The 23859-nt window shown below is 45.6% G+C and overlaps 1 protein-coding gene and 1 non-coding gene across 14 annotated transcripts in view; both read left to right on the top strand.

Moving 5' to 3' along the window:
- LOC110535947 (E1A-binding protein p400) overlaps positions 1–22336 on the top strand; it is a 28915-nt gene extending 6579 nt beyond the window's left edge. For 4 of the 13 annotated variants that reach the window (XM_090190533.1, XM_021621354.3, XM_021621348.3 and 1 more), the window contains 45 exons: positions 1–141; positions 250–322; positions 425–474; positions 583–637; positions 1557–1646; positions 1804–1917; positions 2078–2268; positions 2470–2647; positions 2758–2894; positions 3147–3316; positions 3534–3708; positions 3967–4103; positions 4314–4500; positions 4703–4872; positions 5037–5209; positions 6405–6674; positions 9646–9819; positions 10076–10219; positions 10371–10426; positions 10575–10864; positions 11056–11258; positions 11413–11582; positions 12436–12632; positions 14209–14320; positions 14464–14730; positions 15459–15533; positions 15665–15799; positions 15920–15964; positions 16238–16391; positions 16475–16707; positions 16903–17076; positions 17169–17216; positions 17312–17448; positions 17577–17712; positions 17825–18004; positions 18116–18161; positions 18257–18369; positions 18559–18760; positions 18939–19075; positions 19327–19551; positions 19779–19953; positions 20104–20249; positions 20444–20602; positions 20734–20811; positions 21113–22336. In XM_090190533.1, coding sequence (XP_090046659.1) covers positions 1–141; positions 250–322; positions 425–474; positions 583–637; positions 1557–1646; positions 1804–1917; positions 2078–2268; positions 2470–2647; positions 2758–2894; positions 3147–3316; positions 3534–3708; positions 3967–4103; positions 4314–4500; positions 4703–4872; positions 5037–5209; positions 6405–6674; positions 9646–9819; positions 10076–10219; positions 10371–10426; positions 10575–10864; positions 11056–11258; positions 11413–11582; positions 12436–12632; positions 14209–14320; positions 14464–14730; positions 15459–15533; positions 15665–15799; positions 15920–15964; positions 16238–16391; positions 16475–16707; positions 16903–17076; positions 17169–17216; positions 17312–17448; positions 17577–17712; positions 17825–18004; positions 18116–18161; positions 18257–18369; positions 18559–18760; positions 18939–19075; positions 19327–19551; positions 19779–19953; positions 20104–20249; positions 20444–20602; positions 20734–20811; positions 21113–21406 — 6816 coding nt within the window. In that variant the 3' untranslated portion in view covers positions 21407–22336. The remainder of the gene's footprint in view (positions 142–249; positions 323–424; positions 475–582; positions 638–1556; positions 1647–1803; positions 1918–2077; positions 2269–2469; positions 2648–2757; positions 2895–3146; positions 3317–3533; positions 3709–3966; positions 4104–4313; positions 4501–4702; positions 4873–5036; positions 5210–6404; positions 6675–9645; positions 9820–10075; positions 10220–10370; positions 10427–10574; positions 10865–11055; positions 11259–11412; positions 11583–12435; positions 12633–14208; positions 14321–14463; positions 14731–15458; positions 15534–15664; positions 15800–15919; positions 15965–16237; positions 16392–16474; positions 16708–16902; positions 17077–17168; positions 17217–17311; positions 17449–17576; positions 17713–17824; positions 18005–18115; positions 18162–18256; positions 18370–18558; positions 18761–18938; positions 19076–19326; positions 19552–19778; positions 19954–20103; positions 20250–20443; positions 20603–20733; positions 20812–21112) is intronic. The other 9 variants (XM_090190541.1, XM_090190543.1, XM_090190538.1 and 6 more) reach the window with 7 other exon arrangements.
- Positions 11735–11864, top strand: LOC118937476 (small nucleolar RNA SNORA49). Its single transcript, XR_005034815.2, has one exon. It is a non-coding gene; the product is annotated as a small nucleolar RNA SNORA49 (small nucleolar RNA).
- Positions 22337–23859: the final 1523 nt, after the last annotated feature.

Here is a 23859-nt window from a genome sequence, read left to right as displayed (position 1 = left end):
CTGGTTCGCACCTGTTCCCGTTACCATGACGAGCAGAAGAAAATGGAAGCGAAGTTCAAGAAAGAGGAAGAACTGCGGCTTCGTCACATTGCTAGCACCATCGCTAGAGAGGTGGAGTTCTTCTGGTCCAACATTGAGCAGGTAAGTTTCTCTTGATGTGAAAACTGTTCCATTGTTGTCCTTATTCATTTCAAGAGTGTGATCCACTCTGTCCATCCTAATTCATTTGTTCCATTTGGTTTCTCTCAGGTTGTGGAAATAAAACTACAGTTTGAGATTTATGAGAAGAGACTGAAAATGCTCAGCCTGCAGAGAGCATCGAGTAAGGGGGAGAGTTTATTTAAGAGCCTTTTGAAATGGTTTTACTACAAGCTAACTTTCATATAATATCTATTGAATATATTGGTTATTCCTTGTGTCACAGGACAAGATGTTAAACCTACTCTGCCGACAGCAGATAAAGCTGAAAAAGACGTAGGTGCTGCATTGACTTCCTGGCTCTTGTTGTCCAAATTATCCAGACATAATCTAATATTTTTTGGGGGTGGTATGACACTTATTTAAAATGTATCTTATTCACAGGAACCCACTATGTCATCAAGGAAGCGAAAGTCCAGCACTTCATTGGCTGAAGAAGGTATGTGTCCAAAATATACTGAACAAAAAATATAAACCCAACATGTAAAGTGTTAGTCACATGTTTCATGAGCTGAAATAAAAGATCCCAGAAATTGTCCATATGCACAAAAAGCTTATTTTCTCAAATTTTGTTTACATCCCTATTTGTGAGCAATTCTCCATTGCCAAGATAATCCTTCCACCTGACAGGTGTGGCATATCAAGGAGCTGATTAAACAGCATGATCATTACACAGTTGCACCTTGTGCTGGGGACAATAAAAGGCCGCTCTAAAATGTGCAGTTTTGTCACACAACACAATGCCACAGATGTGTCAAGTTTTGAGTGAGTGTGCAATTGGCATGCTGACTGCAGGAATGTCCAACATAGCTGTTACCAGAGAATATAATGTTAATTTCTCTACCATAAGCCGCCTCCAACGTTGTTTTAGAGAATTTGGCAGTATGTCCAACCGACTTCACAACCGCACACCACGTGTAACCACGCCAGCCCAGGACCTCCACATCCGGCATCCTCACCTGCGGGATCGTCTGAGACCAGCCACCCAGACAGTTGATGAAACTGAGGAGTATTTATGTCTGTAATAAAGCCCTTTTGTGGGGAAAAACTCATTCTGATTGGCTGGGCCTGGCTCCCAGAGAGTGAGCCTGGCTCCCAAATGGGTGGGCCTGCCGAGTCATATAAAATTCATAGATTAGGTAGGGCCTAATGAATTTATTTCAATTGGCTGATTTCCTTATATGAACTGTAACTCAGGAAGATCGTTGAAATTGTTTCATTTATATTTGTGTTCAGTATAGATGTCATTTTGTTTAGGCTTTGAGCAGGTGGGTGCCAACAGGTGCCCTCTTGCATTGAACAGTTGTTTGAGCACAAGTTATCCTGTAACTTTTCTATGGCTGTGTTCTCTCTTACAGTTCAGGATGAGGAGAGCACCATAGAGGAGCAGGAAGCCATGGAGGTGACAGCTGATCAGAGGGCAGAGTTGGCCGATCTAGCTAAAGATGGTCAGCATGACATACCTTTTTCTCACCAGAACCAGTGATGGATTTAGCCCGATGACCTTTATTTAATGGTGTTTTCTTTAAAACATGTCATGTTTATAAGTACCCCTTGGGTTTTGTCTCTGCTGAGCCTTTCCTCTCTGTCTTGTACCGTTCTCAGCTGAGATGCCTCTGGATGCATTGGTGAAACAGTATGCTGGTGCCTACACTGACAACTTTGACTGGCCCCAGCCTGCCCCACCGAGTGATGAGGAGGACCGGGAGGAGACTGAAGGTACACTTAAACTCTACATGTAAACTCCATCTCTGTGTACCCGTCTTGCTTGGTGCCGTGTGATTGTTGATATGCCAAGATGATTAGTTTCAAAGCAAAAGGATTTGTGGACGGGTGGTGTTCTCTCTGTAGTGCTGATGTGGTTATTGTTCCATCTCAGAGATGGAGTCCTCTCTGGACAGCCCCCACGAGGCTGTAGTGATAGACTCTCTGCTGAGTGTGGACCAGTATCGAGGTTCTGACAAGGCCTGCCCCCCTGGTGCTGACGGGAAGCCTAAGAAGGACATAGCAGAGGTGGCAGCCGCCACAGAACTCATCCTACCCAAGGGCAGTGCCAGGACCACCTCTTCTGTGAGTCCTCACATCTCAGCCTCACACTGACCCAGTGGTTCACTGTTGGGTGTCATATAACCAGTTTGAGAATGAGAGGAATTTGGCAAGATTAATGAAATAACAAAATAGCTTATAAATGAAGTCTACAGTTAAGAGGACAGTTAGTGGGTTACTATGTACAGACAGGGAATCATTATGACCCTTTGCTATGTATCCCAGGTCCGCAGCCAGGCTCCTTTCCTGCTGCACGGATCACTGCGTGAGTACCAGCAGATCGGAGTGGACTGGCTAGCCAGCCTCCACAAGAAACACCTCAACGGCATCCTAGCAGACGAGACTGCACTGGGCAAGACCGTGCAGATTGTGGCCTACCTGGCCCATCTGGCCTGTCAAGAGGGTAATCTAACCTAATGCTGAAATAGGTTATTCAATTCTTCTTTTATGTTTCTGTATGTAACCATGTATGTAGACATTCATATAGACTTATTTTAAATTTTTTAAATGTAGGTATCTGGGGCCCCCACCTAGTTGTGGTGAGGACGTGTAAGATGCTGAGCTGGGAGATGGAGTTTAAACGCTGGTGTCCTGGCCTCAAGATCCTCCTCTACCTTGGCAACAGACATGAATGCAGAGCAAAGAGACGGGTAACTACTAATGATCTGTTTCAATAGGACCTTTTTCAATAGACAGATCCATGAGATTGAGTCCTTTCCAGCAGAGAGACTTTGGGAAGGACAGCAGCACCAAATGTGACACAGTAAATCATGGACACTTCTCATGAATACAGTGCCATAAAGATGAACATTTTCTTCTCTTTTTGTCTAATTTCAAATGCCCTTGTATACCAGTTTGTATTTGTCTGTCCGTAACTTGTCGTGTTGTTGATGTGTCTCCAGTGGTGGGCGGAGGCCAATAGCTTCCATGTGTGTGTGACGTCCTACAAGCTGCTGCTGAAGGACCAGAGCCACTTCCTGAGAAGGAGGTGGAAACACCTGGTCCTGGATGAGGTGCAGCTCATTAAGAACATGTCTGAGAAACACTGGGAAACCATCTTTGCTCTCAAGAGGTGAACAACTCTTATTTTAGATTAGCTCTGTGGTTACACCCAATCACAGACTGGTCTGCCGAGTGCTTTTCGGTGACCGCTTAGTTAGCATGAAATGAAGGCTAAACTCTGAAATGTGTTATGTTTTTACCTTGTGGTTTTCCATGCATTTTAAATTGTTTGCGACTAAGAGAAACAACTAAAACTAATGATGTGTTGTTGTGGTTTGTGTTTCCAGTCAGCAGAGGATCCTCCTGATCAACACTCCACTACACAACACACTGAAGGAGCTGTGGACCATGATCCACTTCCTCCTGCCAGGCATCACCAGACCCTACACAGACTTCCCTGTCAAGCCAGGCACAGACCAGAACCAGGACTACTGCCACAAACTGGTCATTCGCCTACACAGGGTCAGTAGGGGTACAACCAAACGCTCATCTTTCTAATCCTTGTGTGTTTAGAGGTTGTCAGTAGTCACTGATATCATGGATCTCGATGGCAGTTTAGTTGTGGTGTGAAGTTGTTTATCATTCCTAATGTGTGTGTTTCATCATTAAAGAAGACATCTTGCTTAACATTGGTGGTCAGTATGTTTCCCATTTACCAGGGCATAGTTGTTCATACCTAGTTACCAATTGATCTGACATCCTTTCTCCTCTCCTCTCCAGATGATCCAACCCTTCATTCTGAGGCGCTGTAAGAGGGACGTGGAGAAGCAGCTCCCTAAGAAGTATGAACACATCCTCAAGTGTCGCCTGTCCAGCAGACAGAGGAGCATGTATGAAGATATCCTCACTCAGCCAGGGTGAGTCGGGCCTCCAGACACCACAGTTCCTTAGCCTAATGTATGGACAACCTGATTGCATTTTGTCCTATTCTTGTAGACTGAATATTTGAGCACAGGTTCAACGGTAGAAATGCATGATGATTCTTTGGTTATTAACAGAGCATGGTTGCACAGATGTTAAATTCACTTGCCCTGTTTCTGAATGTCTTGTCCTCTGTCCGCCCCTAGAGCCCAGGAGGCGTTGAAGCCGGGTCATTTTGTGAGTGTGCTGCAGGTGCTGCTGCAGCTGCAGAGGATCTGTAACCACCCAGACCTGGTAAACATCAGGGAGACCAGCAGCTCCTACGTGTGTTTGTCTCTGCAGTACAACACCCCTTCCCTGGTGCTGGGAGCCCTGCAGGAGGACCAACGCACGGTAGGACTAGGAGGGTGCCAGTACCACACAGCTAAAAACTCCTGAGGGTTTTTATTCCGATTATTTTATTTAATTAGTACTGCTCACCTGAATAACGTACAATGAAATTGATTAAATTGGTTTTGATTTATCTCTAGGTCTTTATCTGACAACTTAGTCTCCACCTACATTCAGAACACGCTTTCCTTTTGTCATTTTCTAGAGCTTGGACCTGTCCCCGTTTGACCTGATCAGTAATGAGAACAGACTGACGCGCTACGAGACGGAGGAGGTTCTACCCAAACTCAAAGTCACCCGTCAGCTAATCGAGGAGCTCCACAGAACCCCGGACCCACCGGCCAGGCCCAAGCCCTGCAAGATCAAACCCATGAGGTCTGTGCGCTGCCTTTCACATCACATGGAAACCATAATACACATGACATGGATGATTACATTCTGTTTCTGACGAAAATGCAGAATGAAGTATATTTTTGAATTCTCACAGCGCTAGGCTGACTTGCTTGACCTTTTCATTGAATCTATGATTTGATTAACAGGTTGTTCCAGCCAGTGCAGTATGGTACCAAGCCAGAGGGTCGTCTAGTGCCCATGAGTAGTACTGTGGGTCAGCAGCGTCCTCCAGCCACCACTACCCCCGACACCTCCACCGCCCCTCAGTCAGCCCAGACCAGGGGCAAGTCCCCAGTCACCACCACTACCGCCACACAGGGTAAGACCTCACTATAGATCCCTATAACAAGGGTGCACCTTGGTATGCACAGGGGTTCACACTGTTTTCAAGTTGAATAACTTGATGGCGTAAATCAAACATTTATCTTAATGTGTTTTGATAATTGCTGTTGATTATTTACAGTATTTTTGCAGTGTGTATCACACAGATAATCGCATGATGCTACCATGTAATGGCATGTGTGATTTTAGTCTGTCATGACACTAAAAACTGCATTTTAGTGAAGTTAATTAAACTAACTGCATATTGTGTCATTACCGCCGTTTTACATTTTGAAATTGTCTGGTTTATGCACGTGTAACTTTAAAAGATGGGGTCATCAACGTAATTTTGGAAAAAAATCTACAAAACATTTTACTGCTCCAAATGTATTCTGAAGCAGGGAAGTCGAAGGTGAATATGTTATTATATTGACATCCTCTTTTGACTCTAAACCAGGGATGGGCAACTTTGATGGGGGTGGGGGCCATCAAAAATGGGAACTCTCCATGAGGGGATGCCGTGGCTCGCGGGTGTGCATACATGAGGTCAGAGCCGGCCCTAACTGTTTGGGGACACTAAGTGAAATTTTGCAAGCAACATATTTTAGGTGCCTCCTTGACAGTGAAGAGGGAAAAAAGTTAAGGTGTGAGAGTCAATTTCCTGCAAATCTACACATTTTTAAAACAAGTGCTGCAATTTGACATATTTTGCTATGGAGCGGAGAGAAGATTTAGCAATTTTATAACTCATTTCATGCAATTCTACTCATTTTGCCATGACGGCGGAGAAAAAATGTGTAGTTTTATAGCCTATTTCCTGCAAGTCAACACATTTTACTGACATGGGCTACTTATTTGACTGTCAGTGACTGACATAACAAGAGAAAGACTGCTGATTCACAACCACATTTTCAACTTGCACTTTGTGTATTATACTATTCTAACTCTCCACAGTACGTTGAGACACTCGACTGAGTTCCATAATCGAAAAATGATAATAATTGGAAATTGATCTGCGGGCCTACAAAAGGGGGTCTGCCAGTTGCCCATCCCTGTTCTGGACCTATCTATCCCAGACCGGTATAAACCAATCCTATGTGATGGACATCGGGTTGTGCTGTTGAATTAACTGACACGTTGTTTCAGTCCCTTCCTAACAGTTAGCCCATTCCAAACCCCCTTGTACTTCACAGTGGCTGGGACGGCTATTCAGAAAGCCCAGACTACCTCTGCAGCCACCGGCACCACTGGGTCTGCTGTAGGCTCCTCTGGGAGCGCTGCCACTGGCCAGCATGTGGTGGGGACTGTGGCCCTGGGCCAGGCTCTGTGTGGCGCAGCCCAGCCCACTCTGCCTGGCATTGTCCAGGTCCACAGGCCATCCCTAGGCCCCACCCATGCCATCCAGCCCAGCCTGGTTCCACAGAGGCTGGTTCTAACGTCCCAGGCCCAGGCAAGGTTGCCTAGTAAGTGGCCCCCTCCCCTTCCTCCAACGTTTCCCTCCACTTTCGGCTCAACAGATAGGGCTGCTCTGACAACAGGCCTCTCTCTCTCTCTGGGACACTGCTGATGTGTGTTTGGGTCTTGGCTTTTAAAGAAACAGCACTTCTTTCTGTGTAAATACAAAAATCTATGTCATTGTGGAATTATAGTATTAGAATATTATTATCATGTTAACAGTATTGTTTGATATATTTTTAAAGGTAGAAAACATATTCAGGTTTACAGCTATGGCATTTCCATTGTCCTATTTTACTGCAGCGTATCACTGAGTGAAGATAAAAAGCACTTTAAAAATGAGAACTACAGCCACGTCAGCAGCATCCCCAAACAGCCCCCTCAGTATCTCTTCTGAGACCTGCATGTCCACAACCCAACGTCTGCTGCCATGATAGACCACACAAGACTGTTTTACCCATTTGAAAATTATATTCCCCCACCCCTAAATATTGGTTCTCCATTTTATTAATATTTTGCCTCTTATCAGCTCAGCTGCAGGAAGGGATCCTAAATCTTTGGTTCCTCTGTTTGTTGATGTCGTTTTTTCTGTTTAATTTGACTCTGAAGTAGAGGTCGACCGAAAAAGATTTTTCAACGCCGATACCGATTATTGGAGGACCCAAAAAAGCCGATACTGATTAATCGGACGATTTTAAAATAAATTCATATAAAAATAAAAAAAATGTAATGTATTTGTAATAATGACAATTACAACAATACTGAATGAACACATATTTTCACTTAATATAATACATCAATAAAATCTAGACTCAAATAAATAATGAAACATGTTCAATTTGGTTCAAATAATGCAAAAACAAAGTGTTGGAGAAGAAAGTAAAAGTGCAATATGTGCCATGTAAGAAAGCTAACGTTTAAGTTCCTTGCTCAGAACATGAGAACATATGAAAGCTGGTGGTTCCTTTTAACATGAGTCTTCAATATTCCCAGGTAAGAAGTTTTAGGTTGTAGTTATAGGAATTATAGGACTATTTCTCTCTATACCATTTGTATTTCATTAACCTTTGACTATTGGATGTTCTTATAGGCACTTTAGTATTGCCAGTGTAACAGTATAGCTTCCGTCTCTCTCCTCGCTCCTACCTGGGCTCGATCCAGGAACAACACATCGACAACAGCCACCTTCGAAGCAGCGTTACCCATGCAGAGCAAGGGGAACAACTACTCCAAGTCTCAGAGCGAGTGACGTTTGAAACGCTATTAGCGCGCACCCCGCTAACTTGCTAGCCATTTCACATCGGTTACACCAGCCTAATCTCGGGAGTTGATAGGCTTGAAGTCATAAACAGCGCAATGCTTCAAGCACAGCGAAGAGCTGCTGGCAAAATGCACGAATGTGCTGTTTGAATGAATGCTTACGAGCCTGCTGGTGCCTACCACCGCTCAGTCAGACTACTCTATCAAATCATAGACTTAATTATAACATAATAACACACAGAAATAGGAGCCTTTGGTCTCATTAATATGGTCGAATCCAGAAAGTATCATCTCGAAAACAAGACGTTTATTCTTTCAGTGAAATACGGAACCGTTCCGTATTTTATCTAACGGGTGGCATCCCTAAGTCTAAATATTCCTGTTACATTGCACAACCTTCAATGTTATGTCATAATTATGTAAAATTCTGGCAAATTAGGCGACTCAAACTGTTGCATATACACTGACTCTGCGTGCAATGAACGCAAGAGAAGTGACACAATTTCACCTGGTTAATATTGCCTGCTAACCTGGATTTATTTTAGCTAAATGTGCATGATTAAAAAGATATACTTCTGTGTATTGATTTTAAGAAAGGCATTGATGTTTATGGTTAGGTGCACATTGGAGCAATGACAGTCCTTTTTCACGAATACGCACCGCATCTATTATATGCAATGCAGGACACGCTAGATAAACTAGTAATATCATCAACCATGTGTAGTTAACTAGTGATTATGATTGATTGATTGTTTTTTATAAGATAAGTTTAATGCTAGCTAGCAACTTACCTTGGCTTACTGCATTCGCGTAACAAGCAGGCTCCTCGTGGAGTGCAATGTAATCAGGTGGTTAGAGCTAGTTAACTGACTAGTTAACTGTAATGTTGCGAGATTCAATCCCCGAGCTGACAAGGTAAACATCTGTCGTTCTGCCCCTGAACAGGCAATAAACCCACCGTTCCTAGGCCGTCATTGAAAATAAGAATGTGTTCTTAACTGACTTGCCTAGTTAAATAAAGGATAAATAAATGTGTAAAAAAAAAACGGCCAAATTGGTGTCCAAAAAAATACAGATTTCCGATTGTTATAACTTGAAATCGACCCTAATTAATTGGTCGACCTCTACTCTGAAGGTGTGCACTGCTAAGCATGTGTAAATGGTCGCACATACTGCTGACCTCAGGCCAGTCCCTACCCCCAGTGTGAACACACACGGTTACCTTTTCAATAATAACTCAACACACAACTCAGAAATTACAGCATTTAAAACTATTATTGCCCAAAAATGTATCTTTAAAAGAGCATACAGGTCTTTTTGGGCAGTAATTTGGATAAAGGTGCATCGTCTAACTGCATGCCTGCAATAGGTGTTGTTGAAAAAGCAGTTAAGTGCAAGCCACTTTAACTGAAAAAAGCAGTGGCACCTGAAGATGACTTGTTCTTTTTTTAAATTTTCCCCCTCAGGTTCTGGTAGAGATTAGCAACCACAATGGTTCTGGTGTTGTGGAGTGCAGCTACCTACGCTTGTCCCACTCATTAACCCACCCTGGTTCTGCATGTCTAGTCCCCCTCACCCTTCAACTAACTGAAATATCAAACATGTCTTTATTTTGTCTTTTTGGTGATGCACTGCTAGACTGTTTCTGACAGCAGTCCTCTTTTGGTCTGTGGTGTTATTTGACTAGAGGTGTGTGTGTGTGTGTCTTCCCTCCTGAAGGTGGAGATGTGGTGAAAATAGCCCAGCTGGCATCCATAGCAGGCAGTCAGAACCGGATCTCCCAGCCTGAGACCCCCGTCACGCTGCAGTTCCAGGGCAACAAGTTCACCCTGTCCCCCAGCCAGCTCCGACAGCTCACCACAGGGCAGCCCTTGCAGCTCCAAGGTACACTCGGTAATGTACACCCAACATTTCATACTCTCCTTATTACCTCTCTTTCCCTTCAATATATTGCAATCACTTGCAACAAATATGTTACTTTTCTCTCTGCCATGTAATTTATTCCAAATCCCCATCATATAAATATTTAGAGTTGAATAACCGATGTTACATTTTTACTTAGAGAGTGATGAAATTAAATGGTTATTACCCTAAATAGCTGTTTGAAGGTTTCCGTGTTGTCTGTGTGCCTGGTTGTGTGGTGGTACAGGTAACATCCTGCAGATAGTGTCGGCCCCCGGTCAGCAGATCCTCCGGCCTCAGGGCTCCATGCTCATGCAGACGGTACCTCAGGCTGTACCCGTCTCCAACTCCTCCTCCACACCTGGCACCCCATCCCCCCCAACCCACCAAGGTAAGCCATCCACCTTCAACTGTGAATAATGCAGATAGAGCCTGAAGAATTACATCACTGTCTCTGCTGTCTTGGCTTACAACTCTATAGTCACCTTTCTGACAGTGGTTGTGCCGTAATGGCCTTGGTCTTTATCCCTTTACTTGTAAAGTTTCAGCCTCAGGGGTGAGCGTCAAGCCAGCTCCTGCTGCTCCTATTGCCCCTCAGGTAGGTAGAACTGGCACCGGTAGAACACATACACAGAACACAGACGAACACACAACTACATACCTATATTTCTGTAGTCCCATGATCCATATTCTCACCAACGCGATGAAATGTCACTATGATGCCGTTCTTGTGTGTCATGTACAAGGAGTCGTCAGAGGAGAGGAGTCGTCTGCTGAAGGAGCGTCTGAGCCGCCTGTTCAGTTCCAACGAGCGGCGCTGTGGCCGCAGTGTCCTGTACGGGGCTGACCTGCTCCAAGCCTGTTCTGTGACCCCAGGGGCTCCTCACTCTGCCCTGAGCCCCAGGGGCTGGAGGTGGGTGGGCAGGGACAGCTGCCTCAGGGCCCAAAGGACCCCTGTGGCCACCACCACACACCTCCAGTCTGCCCTGCTCTCCTCCACACACCGCCAGGATGCCGGCAGCCACCTAGTCAGCAGGTATCCAACTTCCCACAATGGTCAATCACCTCACATCACTGTCAGATTAAACTTTTATTTCAGGATGGATGTGATCACCCTGGTTCAAAATATAGTTATGTTTGCGTATAGTGAATTGAGTTAAAGCCTACTTGAGTTCATATAGCCTTTTGTATTTCTTACAGTCATTAAAAACTCTCTCCTCTCTTTAGGTTATCATGTGTTGTCCCTGTCGCAGTAGCTCCTCCCCCTCACCTGTATGCAGCCAATCCCCCAGCTCCCTACAGCCTGGAGCAGAAGTCGATCAGTCGCAGGCTTCAGGAGGCTGCAGCCCCCTACAGCACAGAGATCCACCGCCTGGCCTCTGGACGCCAGCTCCAGTTCCCTGACCTGCAGCTCATGCAGATGGACTCAGGTGAGCTCAGCAGAAGACTATATTTAGCTTTGTGTGCCAGGGCTCTAGGCTCTCCTATAAGCCTGGCTCAACATAGGTAGTCCATTTGGTGCGTGGGCTGCACACATTGTTCGAATTACGCAAAAATGAGCTTCTTTTTTTTCCCTCGCTGAAGGTAAACTTGAGGCCCTGGCCATTCTGCTCCAGAAGCTGAGGTCGGAGAATCATCGAGTCCTCATCTTCACACAGATGGTGAAGATGCTGGACATCCTGGAGGCCTTCCTGGACCACCGGCAGCTCACATACATCCGCGTGGACGAGAGCCTGACCACAGAGGAACGCCAGGTAAAACACCTTTGTACCAAGGAAGTAATCCGCTGCACCAGTTATGGTGCCTGTGTTATAGTGAGTTCACACACAGAGACTTCTATTGTGTTGCATGACTAGGGTTAATTGTAGTTCACTCACTCAGTGACAGCCCTGCCTCTCTTTCTGTTTCTCCCTGTCTAACACTGGGACCTCTTGATTCAGTGCAGTGTTCTGGCACTATAAGGGGACAGAGTACTATGCTCTCTTCCCTCCCTACTGGATTCTGTTCCTCCTAGGGCCTTAAGAGAAGCACACAGTGACAACTCTAGAGAACCTATGGGGCTATTGGGCTTTTTTAGTGCTGTACTTTTTACTTTTCTGCTATACTTGCTGTTTCATTTTCTGTCTGAAAAACCTGTCTGCTACACTTGCTATTTTTATTTTCTGGCTGTCCAATCAGATGTGTCTGCCTCTTGTCTAACCGACCTCTTGTTTAATTCTCCTTCTGTCTCTCTGTCGGTTAGCTGAGGGAACTATACCGGAGGTGATTGTTTTGTAACATTTGAAGCAGAGGAAGCGTGTCTTCATTTGTCTAAAAGACAAAGTATAGTTGTGATGAACTGCTCAGTTTCAGCACACCAGTCACTGATGCAGCATATACTCTTATCATAAACCATACAATAATTTGTAGGATTTAGACCTCTCCAACCATCTATACCATGTGTTTTGTAGATGCTAGACAAGTATTGGTCAGGGTCAGAAGACGTAATGCTACCTATACAATTATCTTAATTGGAGTATTGGGATAGGATACAACTCTGAAGCCCTCTCCTTAGGACTAATCTGTCTCTCTCTCGGTTTCTCACGATATCTCCCTCCCCCCCATCAGGAGCATATGAAGACCTTCAACAGGAACAGACAGGTGTTCTGTAGCATTCTGACCAACCGCTGCTGCTCAGCCGTGGGGACCGTGTTCGATGCAGACACCATTATATTCTACGACACAGACCTCAACCCCAGCATGGACGCCCGCACCCAGGAGTGGTGCGACAAGATCGGACGCTTCAAGGACATCCACATCTATAGGTAACACACAGGATAAAGACATGTTCTGCCATACAGTTGAAGTCGGAAGTTTACATACACCTTAGCCAAATACATTGAAACTCAGTTTTTCACAATTCCTGACATATAATCCTAGTAAAAATTCACTGTCTTAGGTCAGTTAGTATCAACACTTCATTTTAAGAAGGTGAAATGTCAGAATAATAGTAGAGATAATTATTTATTTCAGGTTTTATTTCTTTCACAAGCTTCCCACAATAAGTTGGGTGAATTTTGGCCCATTCCTCCTGACAGAGCTGGTGTAACTGTGTCAGGTTTGTAGGCCTCCTTGCTCGGACAGGATTGAGGTCAGGGCTTTGTGATGGCCACTACAATACCTTGACTTTGTTGTCCTTTAGCCATTTTGCCACAACTTTGGAAGTATGCTTGGGGTCATTGTCCATTTGTAAGACCCATTTGCGACCAAGCTTTAACTTCCCGACTGATGTCTTGAGATGTTGCTTCAATATATCCACATAATTTTCCTCCCTCATGATGCCATCTATTTTGTGAAGTGCACCATTTCCTCCTACAGAAAAGCACCCCCACAACATGATGCTGCTACCCCCATGCTTCATGTTTGGGATGGTGTTCTTTGGCTTGCAAGCCTCCCCCTTTTTACATCAAACTTAATGATGGTCATTATGGCAAAACTGTTCTATTTTTGTTTCATCAGTCCGGAGGACATTTCTCCAAAAAGTACGATCTTTGTCCCCATGTGCAGTTGCAAACCGTAGTCTGGCTTTTTATGGCGGTTTTGGAGAGGTGGCTTCTTCCTTGCTGAGCGGCCTTTCAGGTTATGTCGATATAGGACTCGTTTTACTGTGGATATAGATACTTTTGTACCTGTTTTCCTCCAGTATCTTCACAAGGTCCTTTGCTGCTGTTCTGGGATTGATTTGCACTTTTCGCACCAAAGTACGTTAATCTCTAGGAGACTCCTTCCTGAGCGGTATGATGGCTGCGTGGTTCCATGGTGTTTATACTTGCGCACTATTGTTTGTTCAGATGAACGTGGAAGCGTTTGAAAATTGCTCTCAAGGATGAACCATTTTTTTCTGAGATCTTGGCTGATTTCCTTTGATTTTCCCATGATGTCAAGCAAGGAGGCACAGAGTTTGAAGGTAGGCCTTGAAATACATCCACTAGTACACCTCCAATTGACTCAAATTATGTCAATTAGCCTAGCAGAAGCTTCTAAAGCATTGACATTTTCTGGCTTTTTCCAAGCTGTTTAAAGGCACAGTCAACTTAGTGTACGTAAACTTCTCACCCACTGTAATTGTGATACAGGGAATTATAAGTGAAATAATCTGTCTGTAAACAGTTGTTGGAAAAATGACTTGTGTCATGCACCAAGTAGATGTCCTAACCAACTTGCCAAAACTATAGTTTGTTTACAAGACATTTGTGGAGTGGTTGAAAAACGAGTTTTAATGACTCCAACCTAAGTGTATGTAAACTTCTGACTTCAACTGTAACTCTACATACCATATCAGGATGACTAACTGGAATGTTAGTCAGTTTGAAGTTGGTAACTTGGTATTTTGTATCCCAGACTGGAGAGTGGGAACTCCATTGAAGAGAAGCTGCTGAAGAACGGCACCAAGGATCTGATCAGAGAGGTGGCTGCCCAGGGGACTGACTACACCCTGGCATTCCTCACACAGGTAGGATATTTTACCCTCACTCCAACCAGCCCCCAGCCCCACTCACACAGGTAGGATATTTTACCCTCACTACAACCAGCCCCCAGCCCCACTCTGACTAAAACTCCATACTATATTATTTAATATGCTGTGTCTCTGTCCAGCGGACCATCCAGGACCTGTTTGAGGTGGAGACCGGCTCTGGGGAGAAGGTTGAGGAGTTTGTTGTTCTGCACCAGGAGCCGTCTCCCTCTGAGGCAATCTCTCCCCGCGTGGCCAGGCCCTACATCCAGGCCCTTCACAGCATCAGCCTGGATGCCCCACCACCAGAGTGGCAGGGGGAGGAGGGTCAGGAGGAGGACCTGGAGAAAGAGGCACAAGTCAAAGAAGAGCCCTCTCAGCTGGAGGAGCTCAGTGCTGTCATGGACCAGGTGATAAACAGTCATTAAGTGCCTTCTTACAGTATGTTGTAGACTACATACCAGGGAGCTAACACATCAGCTTTAACTACAGCTGGATGGTCTTGTAGACTACATACCAGGGAGCTAACACATCAGCTTTAACTACAGCTGGATGGTCTTGTAGACTACATACCAGGGAGCTAACACATCAGTTTTAACTACAGCTGGATGGTCTTGTAGACTACATACCAGGGAGCTAACACATCAGTTTTAACTACAGCTGGATGGTCTTGTAGACTACATACCAGAGAGCTAACACATCAGTTTTAACTACAGCTGGATGGTCTTGTAGACTACATACCAGGGAGCTAACACATCAGTTTTAACTACAGCTGGATGGTCTTGTAGACTACATACCAGAGAGCTAACACATCAGTTTTAACTACAGCTGGATGGTCTTGTAGACTACATACCAGAGAGCTAACACATCAGTTTTAACTACAGCTGGATGGTCTTGTAGACTACATACCAGAGAGCTAACACATCAGTTTTAACTACAGCTGGATGGTCTTGTAGACTACATACCAGAGAGCTAACACATCAGTTTTAACTACAGCTGGATGGTCTTGTAGACTACATACCAGGGAGCTAACACATCAGTTTTAACTACAGCTGGATGGTCTTGTAGACTACATACCAGAGAGCTAACACATCAGTTTTAACTACAGCTGAATTGTCTTAAACTTATACTCCATCAGCTGACGCCGATAGAAAAATATGCCCTGCAATACCTGGAGTATCTTCATGTCAGTGAAGACGAACATGTTGCCAAGGTAAGACTCAAAATAGTCCTCTCAGTAGTACCTCTGGATGTCTAACTCGTAAGACCTTGCATTCTCAAGTAGCACCAGGCCACAATTAAAAACAACGTTGAAAATTATTTCATGACTAATGTGAATTCCAGGAGCGACTGTTGTGTGCAAAGAGAGGCTGGGAGATGCAGCACCTCCAGAAACTGAAGGCTGAAGACTCAGAGAGGATGATCATTGAGGACGAGGAGAACCTGTTCACCTACACCAGAGAGGATGCTTACAACATGGTAGGCTTTCACTCTCTCATCTGGTGGTCACGGTGTTGAGATAAGAGAACAGAGCCTGTAGTGAGTTTCCATTGTAACTCCGTTGTAATGGGAGCTTAGCTCTTGTCTCTGTTTCAACAGGAGTATGTGTTTGATGGAGAAGATGGCCAAACGGAAATCATGCCGGTAAGTCAGTCTTATAATGTCTACATCAAATCAAAGGGTATTGGTCACGTTCACAGTTTTGCAGATGTTATCGCAGGTGCATTGAAATGCTTATGTTTCTAGCTCTAACAACGCAGCAATATCTAGCAATACAATAACAATACACACATAATCAACAAAAAACGGACTTATCAGAACGAGCAAGACATGACAGTACCTGAGCTATGTCATAGTGAAGCCTCATATGATCCATGAGCCTGTCAGCTGTATGTTAACCTATGGTTCTGGTTGCAGCTGTGGACTCCACCTACCCCACCGCAGGATGACAACGACATCTATATCGACTCTGTCATCTGTCTGATGTACGACTCTGCTCCCATGCCGGAGTCCAAACTGCCTCCTGTCTACATCCGCAAGGAGCACAAGAGACTCAAGATGGACCCCTCGGGTAAGGCTTTGTATGGTACATTGTGTGTGTGTGTGTGATGCACTTGTGAGCTCTGTCCTAACCCATGTGCTTGTGCTCCGTAGCAGGCAGGAAGAAGAAGAAGGGTCATGGGGAGACAGTGATTCCTCCTCGTTCCCTCTTTGAGAAGGCCAGCATGCTCAAGGTCCGCCGCGAGGGCAAGGACCAAAAGAAGAACTTCTCCCTGAAGCAGCAGGCGCCCTTCGCCAAGCCTCTGCCCTCCCTGGTCAAACCTGCCATGGAGGCCGGGCAGGACAATCCAGAGTGGCTCATCAGTGAAGACTGGGCCCTGCTACAGGTACTGAGAAGGCTTGTTTTACCCACGGTGGAAATGTCTGTCATAATGTACGTTTGCTAGGTACTCTCAGATGAGGTGAACTAAAATATACTTAGAAGCTAAGCTATTTGTAATTGTGGTGAAATGTGTTGTAGTTAAGTTAGTATGATGTGTTCCGTTAGTGAAGTAAGTGTCTCCTCTCTCTGTCCGCGGCAGGCTTTGAAGCAGCTCCTGGAGCTCCCTCTGAACCTAACCATCATGTCTCCGGCCCACACGCCCAACTGGGACCTGGTCAGCGACGTGGTCAACTCCTGCAGCCGGATCTACCGCTCGCCCAAGCAGTGTCGCAACCGCTACGAGAACGTCATCATCCCCCGGGAGGAGGGCAAGGTGAGCTGCCATGACTACTAAAGTCCTGAATGACAGCTGTTGTTTTGAGTATTCAGATAATTAACCCATACCGTTTTTGTTACTCCTTTTAGTTGGTGTATGAGGCGAACCCCAAGAAGAAAACCAAGAGCATATACAAGGTACATTGCCCTACTCTTGTCTTTTACAGTGGTCATATTGTTGGATTCACAGAGCTCTCTTGATTGGCCAGTTTCCCTCCTTTCTCCTTCCCCAGTCTAAGAACAGCCGGCCGCTCCGGACCTGTCAGATCTACACCCAGGATGACAACGCTACACACATCCAGCTCTACAACAGCCGCTTTGAGCTCATGAAGATCATCGCCAGCAAGAGGAGTCCCCCCATCAAACCCCTGTAAGCACTCAACATGACCATTCCTCTGTAGCATGAAGTAATACATGTTGTTTTATCAGCCTCTTGATAAACATGCTTAGTGTGCAACTATCAATTAACTCTATGGAATGTTTGCTTCGTCTTCAAAGTCTGGGGATGAACCCATTCCAGAAGAACCCCAAACATGCCTCTGTCCTGGCAGAAAGTGGGATCGGCTACGACAAGCCCCTCCCTCCCATTCAGGTGGCATCACAACGTGCTGAGAGGATTGCCAAGGAGAAGAAGGTGTGTACTGTTACTGTATGTTCTCTGGTTTTGGATTAATGGCTAAGTATGCAGTGTGACAGTGCTCGCGCTCTGATCTTCAACATTCCTATCTGTCTGTGTGTCCTGCCAGGCCCTAGCAGAGCAGCAGAGGACTCAGCAGCTAGCTCAGCAGGCTGGAGCCCCCCAGGCCGTGGCCGGTGCTGCCCAACCCCAGGCTGGGGCTCCTGCTGTAGGCCAAGCCCAGGCCCCGGGAGTCCCCCAGGCCCCTGCAGCGACTGGAGCTACCGCTGTACCCAACATAACGGTCCTGGTGAGAATGGGGAAAACCAGACCATTTTCAATGTCAGACCAAGAGCTGTCTATATATATTTATTTAGTGGAAAGAAAATGTTTTTACGAGAAAGTTGCTTGTGTATTTCAGGCTGGAGCCATTAAGAATGCTGCTGGGGGGGCGACCATTCAAACTGGTGGGTTTTCATGGCACAGTCATTGATCATTACAAAACATTTGGTCTGTAATGAAATAATCACTTCTTAAATACTTTCCTTTTTGTCCCTTTCAGGCACCGTAGCTGGGAACGTGATTGTGAACACAGTGTCTGGAGTTCCTCCAAGTCCGTTCCAGGCCAACAAACGGCTGGCATCACCAGGTCAAGTCATACCAGGCACACTGTCTGTAAGTCACTCTATGTATTTACCCTGTTATTGTTTCCCTCAACTCCTAGGGAATCTTTCCCAGTGTTTGTTATAACACACAATCACCATTGTTTGAGAAATATTCAGTCTTGCTGACTGAAGTGAATGGTCCTAGTAGGTGTTGACTGTTGGTCTAACATGATGTCCTGTGTTCGTGTCCCCCCTCCAGCCTGCCGGTGCAGCAGGAGCCCAGGTGGTCCACTCCCAGCAGAGAGCCGTACCTGCCGCTGCCACCCCTGGAGAGGTGATCGCCATAGCTACAGGTCAGGGTGTCAGGGCTGTTACCCCGGTGACCGCCTCTGCGGTGGTGTCCACCACTCTGACCCCAGTGCAGTCTCAGACCCGCTCCCTGGTCACTCAGGTCACACCAGGTACTGGACACATTATTCACACTGAACACATACAAACAATCAATTAATCTATCAAATTAATTTAGATAGCCCTTTTAACACCAACTTTAAAGTAACCCGTCAAAGAAAACATACAACATAATTAAAGTGCCCTGTTGCCTGGTTTTGTGATCTGACCCCTCTCCCTCTTTGTCCCCAGCTACAGGCATGCAGCTGCCCCAGGGGAAGCCCATAACCCAGGCCCACCTCCACATGCTCCGCCAGCAGCAGCTCCAGCAGCAGCAACAACAGCAGGCTTCCTCTCCACAAGGCATTAAGGCTGTGGGCAAACCCCAGGTATTGTGCTCTACAGAGAAGCCCTTCATTCACTGCATGGCCTCCTGGCTTTTGCTGCTACTGATGCTCAGTCCCCTTCTCAAAGCAGTGCAAGTTTAACACTTTGCAAGTCTATGTGAATGCACTTAAATTGGATTCACGTAGGATTACAAAATTCATCAGTCAGCGAACCACACTGCACTATATTCCAGATTCTAAGATGTTAAAGCACTTGAGATATAACTTGACTTTAACTTGTTCTCTGACTGTAGGAGCTGCTAAAGATGCACAAGCAGAAGATGCAGATGTCCCAGCAGCAGGTGGCAGTGGCAGCAGCCCAGGGCCAGCAGCAGGCAGGCCAACAGGCCTCCCAGGTCCAGCTGGCTAACCCCCAGGCAGCCCAGGCCAACCCACAGCTAGCTGCTGTAGCTGCTGCTCCCAGAGCCGGGGCCGTGCTGGCTGGTTCCACCGTAGCCAACTTGCAGCTGGCCAGACTGGTGAGGACCAACTTTATCCCCTGCTCTTGTTTTTTTTCTACAGTATGTAGCCTGGTCTAGGGGATTAGTACCACTGTTGTGCTTTATTATTTTCAGACTGGTAAATGCCACACAATGTCACTGCTGAGACGTGTCCATTTTGAATAATGATCTACCAGAAGTAACCGTGATGAATTAATGATCCATTGAAACAGTGTTTAGAACAGTGTTTGTCTTTGCCACCCCAGACGCGGGTGCCCACCCAGGGTCAGATCCAGGCCCAGCCAGGGCAGACGGCCCAGGTGACCCTCACTAAGCCCCCCGTAGTCTCTGTGCCCGCTGTGGTCTCCTCCGCTGGCGTCACCACACTGCCCGTCTCTGTGGCTGGTATCAGTGTGGCCATTGGCCAGGCCCAGAAAACAGGTGGGGAAGCTCTCCTATTCTCAGCAACTGATTAGACTGAAGCACTCAGAATATTTTCCTCTTAGCACAAAAACACATACCCCCACACTCCCTCTGTTGGTTGAGGTTGTCCTGTCCCTGAGTCACTATGTTTCTCTTCTGATCCTGTAGGTGGGCCGGTGTTGCCGCCCCCGTTCCCCCAGATGCAGGTGCAGCAGCTGCTCCAGATGAAGAAGCAGCAGGCAGCCGTGCAGGCAGCAGCAGCCCAGCAGAAAGCAGTGGAGCCACAGCAAGGACCGGCCACTGTGCAGCAGAAGGTGTGGCTCAAGGGACAAATATTTAAGTGTTCTCTTGTTGTTACCATAAGGGTATGGGCTGGTCAGAGGTGCATTTCTAATCTGAACTGAAAGTGACACTTATGAAACTACAATCCAGTCTGTCAATAGTTGCCATGCATATTTGTCAGAAGAATCTTGTTGTGAACCTAGTTCTGCTCTGTCCTCTCCCTCAGTTGGGCACCCAGCAGGTGACAGTGCACAGTCCCCAGGCTGCCCAGCAGCAGAAGGTCACCTATGCTGCCACCACCCAGCTCCAAACTGGCATCAAGACCCAGTTCTTCACTACCTCCATCGCCCAGTCTGGAAAACCCACTGGGGCCCAGCAAATCCAGGTATGCACTCATCTACTACTCAGATACTTCAATCCACTGGCCTGGATACTTCAATCCACTGGCCTGGACATGTATAGAGGGCTATTATCCAGATGTGTGAGGAACGCTAACTGTTTTCCCTTGTATATTAGGTGGCTAAGCTCCCCCAGATAGTGCAGGGGCAATCCACTGTGGCCAACATCCAGCAGATCGTATCACCTCCACAGCAGGTAAGAGCACTATGCCCCAACAGAAGGGCAGAATTATACAGGATTCTTATGAGGCATAAGGAATGAGAAGTAACAGGTTTTGCTCACTGTGCATCATGACCTTTCACGTCTTCCATGCATGTGACTCAAATACCAGTCAGCTTGCTTAAATTGCACAATGCTTTCGTGCGTTTTGTCATTTCGGTCATTCCCTTCAAACTCTTGTGAAATGTCATGACAGTGAATATAGCTACCAAGAGGGCAGTATAGTCTGGTAACGTTGTCGTCTGTCTAATGTGACCCTCTTGTTGTGTCGTACCAGATCCACTCCCAGACTGTTCCCTTGACCCAGACTGCGTCCTCAGCCCAGCCCCAGGTCCAGATGATTCCATCAGGCACATCCCAGGTGGTTCAGCAGAAGCTTCTCCAGCAGCAGGTGGTGACTGCAGTCGCCTCGCCTCAGATCCAGACCACCTCTCCTCACAGCCCGGCCCAGCAGGCCCAAGCGCCTGCTGCAGCCGAGTCCCCTGTACTACAGCAGCCAGCCAAGGGCCAGGCTCGCGGAGGGGCCATGAGGGGCAAGAACCAGGCCAAGCCCAGTGGGGGCAGCAGCTAGGAGCCCACAGGAATAGTTAGCACTCCCCTTTCAGCTAGGCCAAAGAGCCCATATCATCAGTGTAAATGCACTCAAAATGACATGAAGAGATGCTTTCACTTTGGCAGAGTGGTGAAGCCACTGAGGTGGCTGTGTTGAATCTAACCTGGCTAAAGGAACTGCTCCATGTAAAGGAATGGCATGTCTTCAAGAGTGTTAATCTTCTACAACAGTTTTGTAACTGTTTCAGAAGGTCACCCCTGGAGGCAACCTCGCCCTGCACCAACATCTAATAAAGATCTGAAAAGCATATTCATGCATATTCATGCATTTGATGAATATATTAATGTTACTACATGCCTGAAGCATCACTAATTTGGGGGAATGTTCATTTGAATGTTTTGTATATTCATACACTGCCCTCCTTGGTGTCCTCATGCTTACCTTTTATGTCTGTAATTTCCTAGTTGTTTATAGATATAGAACATATCATGATCAAGTAATGTAGCTACATATCAGTACTACAGCTGCATTGCCTACCAGAAGGATAAGTGAGGATTTCAGTCCTCATTCACATACCATTCATTCACATAACCTTTTTCAATGTACCAATTTAACATTGAGAGGTGTCCTTTAAAGTTAGCTCATTTAAGCTTGCCATGTCAGACTGCCCCAATAGTCATTGTATCGCAGTTAAACAAACCACTCAATACACAAATAAAATACAATCTGGATGTGACTTTTGCAGATATTCTATGGAAAATAATGCACGTTCCTTTAGTCCATTGTAACAAACACTGTAAACATTAAGTATCTTGTTTTCTGTCATTTTGTATTGATGTAAAAAAAAAAAAAAATGTAAATAACAATGGAAAACATTTGTACTTGTAAAGTAGTTTATTTGATTTTTTTCAGCCTAATTGTAATAAATTGTTTTGTTTTTATACACTATCTGCGCTGACCTTAGTGAATGATAAAACATATCTTTGTATATGAGTGAGTTATGTAGGTCATAAGACTCTTAAAAGCTATGAAGCTCAAGAAAGCATATGGTCTTGATTGTGTCTTTGGCACCTGGGTAAGTGATGGCAGGCAGTGTTACCATTGTGCACCGGCATAACCTAGCTATCTATAGCGGCAACCAGCTGATGTCTGTCAGTGTCATAGGTTGACTTTTTATATGACCGTTTGAAATTATTAATGGGGACTACTCATGTATAATATGTTAAAACAAAGGGTTTAATATGCTGCAATAGATAATTGTGTTTTAGGTTTTAGCAGTGAGGGAGACCAGAAAGCTCTCAACACAGTTATCCTATGCTGAAGAGACAATGTATTGGGATAGGAGGGCAGAGAGCTGAGGCTCAGGCCTACAGCCATTAAGATCATAGTTCAGAGGGCACGCCAGTGTCAGGAGACCATCTGGATCAGACCTTGTTTAGAAGAGCTAGCTATACAAACACCACTATAGTTTAATGTGGTGATCACTGCTAACATTAAAAAGACTTGTCATCTGATTTGTTAACGGGAGAGCACATAAGACAGAAAATACATCAATTTAATGCAATGAATGATTTTTAATAAGTTGGCCAATAAATGGTCTGAGTTACTTGGTATTTGAGAACTGTTTGAAGGGCTTTCACAGGCCTTTGGAGTGGATGTTGGCAAGACTTCTGTTGAAAAATGTAGGGGATATCCTCTGGCAGTGCATATGGTACTATGCTGGGCGCTACAGAAGAGGAAGAGTTGACATACACTTAAATTTAAAAATGATATGTGATGTTTTGGTAGGTTACAGCCTTCATCTAAAATTGATTCAATTGTCCCCCCATCTACACATAACGACAAAGCAAAAACAGGATTAGACATTTTTGCTAATTTATTACATAACAAAAGTATAAAAATAACATTTCCGTAAGTACTCAGACCCTTTACTCAGTACTTTGTTGAAGCACCTTTGGCAGCGATCACAGCCTTAAGTCTTCTTGGGTATGACGCTCCCATTCTCTGCAGATCCTCTCAAGCTCTGTCAGGTTGGATGGGGAGCGTTGCTGCACAGCTATTTTCAGGGCTCTCCAGAGATGTTCGATCGGGTTCAAGTCTGGGCTCTGGCTTGGCCACTCAAAGACATTCATAGACTTGTTCCGAAGCCACTCCTGTGTTGTCTTGGCTGTGTGCTTAGGGACGTTCTCCTGTTGGAAGTTGAACCTTCACCCCAGTCTGAGGTCCAGAGAAGGTTTTAATCAAGGATTTCTATACTTTGCTCCATTCATCCTTGCCTCGATCCTGACTAGTCTTCCAGTCCTTGCCTCTGAAAAACACCCCCACAGCATGATGCTGCCACCACCATACTTCACCGTAGGGATGGTGCCAGGTTTTCTCCAGAAGTGACGCTTGACATTCAAAGCAAAGAGTTCAATCTTGGTTTCATCAGACAAGAGAGTCTTGTTTCTCATGTTTGAGAGAGTTTTTAG

The sequence above is a fragment of the Oncorhynchus mykiss genome, chromosome 11 (assembly GCF_057628025.1).
Source record: "Oncorhynchus mykiss isolate SJ-2025 chromosome 11, ASM5762802v1, whole genome shotgun sequence".
Lineage (NCBI taxonomy): Eukaryota > Metazoa > Chordata > Actinopteri > Salmoniformes > Salmonidae > Oncorhynchus > Oncorhynchus mykiss.
The sequence above is the reverse complement of the archived record's forward strand: the minus strand, read 5'-3'. Positions and strand labels throughout refer to the sequence as shown.